Source organism: Oncorhynchus gorbuscha, linkage group LG06 (genome assembly GCF_021184085.1).
Source record: "Oncorhynchus gorbuscha isolate QuinsamMale2020 ecotype Even-year linkage group LG06, OgorEven_v1.0, whole genome shotgun sequence".
NCBI classification, from domain to species: Eukaryota; Metazoa; Chordata; class Actinopteri; order Salmoniformes; family Salmonidae; genus Oncorhynchus; species Oncorhynchus gorbuscha.
This window is the reverse complement of record NC_060178.1, coordinates 81,858,222-81,864,883: the sequence shown is the minus strand read 5'-3', so window position 1 is coordinate 81,864,883 and position 6,662 is coordinate 81,858,222. Positions and strand designations below refer to the sequence as shown.

Genomic DNA, 6,662 nt, shown 5'->3' with positions numbered 1-6,662 from the left:
TGCCACTAGCACCCTCTAGTGAATTAAAAGTTCTCATTCCACAATGAGCATATTATCAAGGAAACAGAACCAAGTAACCAAGATAAATACTGTACTTAGCGCTGTACACAGATTTATTCAATGAGACATTCCAACCAAATGCTAACATTCACTTCAATGTCATACTACTTTCTTAATGTTCTACTGTCATGTCAGCACAGCAAATCACACTTTTCATTTTACATTTCTCACAAAAACAAAAATGATTTCAGACAAATGCAGATATACCACATTTGGAAACGTTAGAACCCTTGTTAATGTTTGTAGAGCAGATGGAAGTATAGTTTACACTTAAATATTAAAGTGAACTTGTGTTCATTAGATTTACCATGAACAGAAGAAAAATATTTACATATCCAATTACACATCAGATTGCATTTTGTTATGGTTTATCTGTAACAGTATATACAACTTCAATACACCGGCTTCACCTTCACAATGCACACATGCAATTCTATGTTCTCCATTAAAACTCAATTACACTGAAAAAAATATAAATGCAACATGCAACAATTTCACTGAGTTAGTTCACAAGGAATCAGTCAATTTAAATAAATTCATTAGGCCCTAATACATGGATTTCACAACTGGGAATATAGATATGCATATTTTGGTCACAGATAAATAATGTAAATAAAAGTAGGGGCGTGGATCTGAACATCAGTCACTATCTGGTGTGACCACCATATGCATCATTCAGTGCAACATCTCCTTCGCATATAGTTGATCAGGCTATGATTATGGCATGTTGTCCCACTCCTCTGAGGTGGTGGCGGATGAATGGCACGATAATGGGCCTCGGGATCTCGTCATGGTCTCTCAGTGCATTCAAATTGCCAACGATAAAATGTAATTGTGTTGTCCGTAGCTTATACCTGCACATACCATAACCCCACCGCCACCATGGGGCACTCTGTTCACAATGTGAACATCAGAAAACCGCTCACACACACACACACACACACACACACACACACACACACACACACACACACACACACACACACACACACACACACACACACACACACACCATGTACACAGTCTGCACGGTACAGTTGAAAACGGGATTCATCCGTGAAGAGCACACTTCTCCAGCGTGCCAGTGGCTATTGAAGGTGAGCATTTGCCTACTGAAATTGATTACGACACCGAACTGCAGTCAGGTCAAGACCCTGGTGAGGATGACGAACGAGCACACAGATTAGTTTCCCTGAGACGGTTTCAGATTTTTTTTTGCAGAAATTCATCAGTTGTGCAAACCCACATTTTCATCAGCTGTCTGGGGGGTTGGTCTCAGACAAAGAAGCCGGATGCAGAGGTCCTGGGCTGGCGTTGTTACAAGTGGTCTACAGCTGAGGCCGGTTGGACTTACTGCCAAATTCTCTTAAACAACATGACTTACGGTAGAGGAATTAAACATTAAATTCTCTGGCAACAGCTCTGATGGACACTCCCTCAACTTGACTGCACAAAGGAGAAATGCCCACTAACATGGATGTAAACAAATTTGTGCACAAAAGTTGAGATTAATACATTTTGGGGATTTTTTATTTCAGCTCATGAAACCTGGGACCAACACTTTACATGTTGCGTTTATATTTTTGTTTAGTGTAGTTTGGACCACTTTGTTCAGCCAGATATTTAGGCTCTCTTTTCACGTACATCATTGATGATGGACAACACATTAATTAATTGATTACAGCTGTGACAATTGGTTTATTTTCCCCGATTGACTGGGTCTCCAAAAAGTTCTGGGCATCGCTCCTCTCCTTTTGAGATACTGTCACACTTGCGGAGTAAGTCGTAGTTTATTTTGTCAGTTATTACGCTGTCTTGCTTGTATTGAGTGTGCTTGTCGACAAACTCCCTCATCCACTTTGCTATGGTCATCAGTTCACCTACATCAGCAACAAGGAGAAAGAGAAATATCATGATTTTGGGCGGGATTTGATAATTAAGATGTTACACTAACATATACACCAAAACCAAACAAGTTAATGTTTGGCATTTATAATCCTATACATTTTCATGTGGCTTCAGTTCAGATTCAACACTAATGCACAAAGAGCTACCAAACCTTTTTGACAGTGTCAGGGAGCAAAATGTGCCTTCCACTATTAGAATGCTGCGTGCTTTTACGAAATCCTACGGGCCACAAAAACATGTTACCCAACCCAGTGTCAAATTGTCATTGTCCATTTGCTAAATATACTGTACCTGAGGCGCGTCTCTTGATGAGCTTCAGGTAGTTCAGGATGGTGCATCTTGTATCGACGTCCACCTCCATGTTTTCCAGGTAGCAGTTAAGGATTGGTATCAGCCCTTGAAAAACTCCTTCCTAAATGATAAGAAACAACTGTTATAGTTGAAACTCAAGAGTGCAGACATGTTATCCTATGAAGCAAGCTAGATCTACTCCGGCTTTTAGAAATCTAGCCAGCTTCATCCATACTACGAAGGTGGATATTGTTGTTCGCCCAGAGTCGCCATGTCCATGGTTTGCCCGCGAAAAATGGGCTACTTTGAAAACAATGTCACAGGGTGAAAACGTATTGGTCGGAGGTTGCAGGATTTTGGGCCACTTCTAAATTGCACCGCAGCTGCCATGGAATTTTTCTTTAATTATTATTATTTTATTTCACTGTGACCTGCTACGGCTGACTATCAGGCAGTGAGTGGTGAGGAGGGAGGCAGTCATGACACGGTTGACAACTCCATTGTGTCCTCCTCCCAGAGCGCTAAGAACCTTGGCGTGATCCTGGACAACACCCTGTCGTTCTCAACCAACATCAAGGCGGTGGCCCGTTCCTGTAGGTTCATGCTCTACAACATCCGCAGAGTACGACCCTGCCTCACACCGGAAGCGGCGCAGGTCCTAATCCAGGCACTTGTCATCTCCCGTCTGGATTACTGCAACTCGCTGTTGGCTGGGCTCCCTGCCTGTGCCATTAAACCCCTTCAACTCATCCAGAACGCCGCAGCCCGTCTGGTGTTCAACCTTCCCAAGTTCTCTCACGTCACCCCGCTCCTCCGTTCTCTCCACTGGCTTCCAATTGAAGCTCGCATCCGCTACAAGACCATGGTGCTTGCCTACGGAGCTGTGAGGGGAACGGCACCTCAGTACCTCCAGGCTCTGATCAGGCCCTACACCCAAATAAGGGCACTGCGTTCATCCACCTCTGGCCTGCTCGCCTCCCTACCACTGAGGAAGTACAGCTCCCGCTCAGCCCAGTCAAAACTGTTCGCTGCTCTGGCCCCCCAATGGTGGAACAAACTCCCTCACGACGCCAGGACAGCGGAGTCAATCACCACCTTCCGGAGACACCTGAAACCCCACCTCTAAGGAATACCTAGGATAGGATAAGTAATCCCTCTCACCCCCCCCCCTTTAAGATTTAGATGCACTATTGTAAAGTGACTGTTCCACTGGATGTCATAAGGTGAATGCACCAATTTGTAAGTCGCTCTGGATAAGAGCGTCTGCTAAATGACTTAAATGTAAATGTAAATGTAAGTGATTTGAAAACAACAAACAATTTAATTAGCACTAGCTAGATACCTCTCCCACTATAATTCTTGTTTGCCTCGTTCGTTGTATCCTGACCGCCCCCCCAGTCCTACTAATCACTAGCCTACTAGAGGCAACACAGCAAGGGAGAGAAACTAAGAAATAGTCATCAACAGTTTCAGAGTGAAAATCGAAGAATGTGCTTTCTCACTTGGTATTTTGCCCAGGGCTTTAAATTAAGGTTGTCCAGTCCTCCCAGGGACGCAAAAAACAAAACAAAAAACAAGTCTGGAATGGTTTAAACAGATTCTGGGACAACTACCGGACATCAAATATTTAAAAAGCAATAATGCTAATGCAACAGATCAGAACATTTATCTTAAAATGTTTATAAAATATTATTTCTTCACATTATAAGTGCAGCAATGCGCATATGGCAGTAGGTTACGGGAGAAGGTTCCAAAATGCAATTAGCGGGAACACACTGTTCTAAAACGCGCATGGCACATGCAAGTGTTTTCATGTGACAGAGATTAAAATATGCTATAAATTTAGAAAGCGGAGATCTAAAGATGCAACAACTCATCACTCCAGAGAACGCGTTTCCACTGCTCCGGAGTCCAATGGCGGAAAACTTTACACCACTTCGCGGCTGAGCCATTGGTGCTCTTAGATGTTTCCACTTCACAATAACAGCACTTACAGTTGACTGGGGCAGCTCTAGTAGGGCAGAAATGTGACAAACTGACTTGTTGGAAATGTGGCATCCTATTTAATTAGTCTTCAACTCGTGGCTCAGACACTTCATTCCAGATAAATGGAGTTATCCCTGAGTTAGCCTGTTCGAAGCAGGTTAGTTCTGAAGGATTTGTTGCCATTGAAATTTATCTGGCTAAAAGGTGAGCCACTTTGGTGGTATCGGTTATCCACATTTGAACTCAAAGAGTTGACTAAAGTTACCTTACGAACTCCTCAAACCTGATTTGCAGTAAAGGGCTCAGGAGAAAGATATATTAAATTAGAAATATTATTAATAAGCACCTTTCCATTGATGATTGTGTCAATGCTCATCAGTATGTACTCATTGTCACCCTCACTGTCCAAGCCGTTCTGGGCCGCTGAGGAGCTATCGAGGACAGGGTTACAGCCTATGACACAAGAGAAGAGGAAGCATTAAACTGTTTAGGCATTGACAAAAGGCGCCCCGACCAGGTTTCAAAACACTGGACTTGTATCATCTCACCTTTATAGATGTCCTTCCGGAAGTAAAACATGCCCTCTTGGACTGCATTTCTTTCCTGGGCCACTTTCATGTTTTCGTCAACCTGTTCAAAGACAAGACAAAGCACACTAAAACAAATGGTGTTATATCACAGACCTATATAGTGCATTCGGAAAGTATTCAGACCCATTACATTTTTCCACATTTTGTTAGGTTACAGCCTTATTCTAAAATTGATTAAATAGTTTTCCTCATCAATTTACAAACAATACCCCATTATGACAAAGCAAAAACAGGTTTAGAAATTTTAGCAAAGGTATTAAAAATTTAAAAACAGAAATACCTTATTTACGTAAGTATTCAGACCCATTGCTATGAGACTCGAAAGTGAATGTACTGGGAACTCCACAAAAACAACCAGTCTAAGTTAATTGAATTTCATAAAATTCAGCGAATGAAAAGTGTAACAAGAACAACCACATTCTCACCTTTGACAAGGGGATGAGAAAGTCTAGTTTATAGGACAGGATAACCCTGGTGAGCAGGACGATGAAAACAACGTAAGCAGAGTTTTCAAAATCGGTAAGTTGCACCTGAAATAAAAGAAAATGTCCACTAAATATTTCTACACTAACATTGTACAAAAATAAGTTAAGACACAGTAAATGTAAATCCTGTTGCAAGTATTGTTTGTTCACGTAACACTATTTAGCAGACATGCATAAATTGCCAATGAGCGCATTTCAGGTAAATATCCAAATTATATTCAATCTTTTGTGTCAGAGTTGTAAGGCTTATGCTACCTCCATGGGGCGGAACTCAACTCGCCATCCGATGTCAGAGTTTGGAGGAGGAGGTTTGAACCTCATTGTCTGCCAGTTGGTTGACTGCAGATTCTACAAGAGAGACGTGACATGGAAAATATATTTTGACTATATAAACAAAAAATTCTCCTTTTAAAATCTGTCACAAGCATTGGTCTGGTTTTCAGCAGTAATGCAGCCACAGTAAGTCAGTATAGGGTGGGTATCATTTTAACCTCAAAGTGATCCGACTCGTTTTCATCATCCAGGTGAATTTTCTCCTCAAAGAGTGACAGCGGATCCCGGATGAAAAGATGGGCTATGTGTTGGGCCAGCAGTTTGTCGATCCCTACAAAACACAGATTCTGATCACTTCTCTATAGAACATTTTATGATTAAAACAAATCTAATTAAAAAAAAAAAAATTAACATTGTCATACAGGCAGTTTCAATGCTTAAACAATACATCACTTTTTGTATGATTATTCTACTACTCATTTTAAAATAATATTCTCCCCAGTCACTTATCATTCAACATGTTCTGTTACAGTGTTTACCTGCATCCAGCAACTGTTTGTTGATCTCCTCGTCTATTGTCAGATCTATGTCATTGTACTTATCGCCACAACTGGAGAGGTAGCTGTCGATTGAATCATATCTTGATTTCAAGATTCGAAATTTGTTGCTTTTCAAAGGCTGCAAAGACAACATTTTCATAGACATTAAAAGACCATGAATATGAAAAGTAGGAAAATCTGACAATTCAACAAACAAATAACTGAAAACCTGCTCTAACTAACATTACATTTGAACACCAGGAAATCAACAGAGAAATTCATAATGCCTATCTGAGCCTCAACCCCCTGAAGCAACTAGCGACAAGCGAGTGGGCCTTATTTGGCAAGGTCATGTTTCTTTAATTAGGGGCCAGTTTTTCATGATTCATCTGCTCACCTCCAGCCCTCTCTCTTCCCCAGTCCGGTCATCCACCGAGGCAGAAATAACTCCCCAGCGACAATCAATGTCTGACACATAGCCTCTGTAAAACGGCGAAGCAGCACTGAGGGCCATCTGTAAACGATCAACA

At 41.5% G+C, this 6,662-nt stretch overlaps 1 protein-coding gene across 1 annotated transcript in view; it reads right to left on the bottom strand.

The window, feature by feature from the left end:
• Window positions 1-985: 985 nt before the first annotated feature.
• The window catches only part of LOC124038409 (glutamate--cysteine ligase catalytic subunit-like), a 32,614-nt gene continuing 26,937 nt past the window's right edge, over window positions 986-6,662 (bottom strand). Inside the window, exons 8-16 of the mRNA XM_046354261.1 lie at window positions 6,530-6,646; window positions 6,133-6,271; window positions 5,812-5,924; window positions 5,576-5,668; window positions 5,261-5,365; window positions 4,794-4,875; window positions 4,592-4,698; window positions 2,260-2,380; window positions 986-1,940 (exon numbers count right to left, since the gene is read on the bottom strand). Of these exons, the coding sequence (XP_046210217.1) occupies window positions 1,759-1,940; window positions 2,260-2,380; window positions 4,592-4,698; window positions 4,794-4,875; window positions 5,261-5,365; window positions 5,576-5,668; window positions 5,812-5,924; window positions 6,133-6,271; window positions 6,530-6,646 (1,059 nt within the window). The 3' untranslated portion in view covers window positions 986-1,758. The remainder of the gene's footprint in view (window positions 1,941-2,259; window positions 2,381-4,591; window positions 4,699-4,793; window positions 4,876-5,260; window positions 5,366-5,575; window positions 5,669-5,811; window positions 5,925-6,132; window positions 6,272-6,529; window positions 6,647-6,662) is intronic.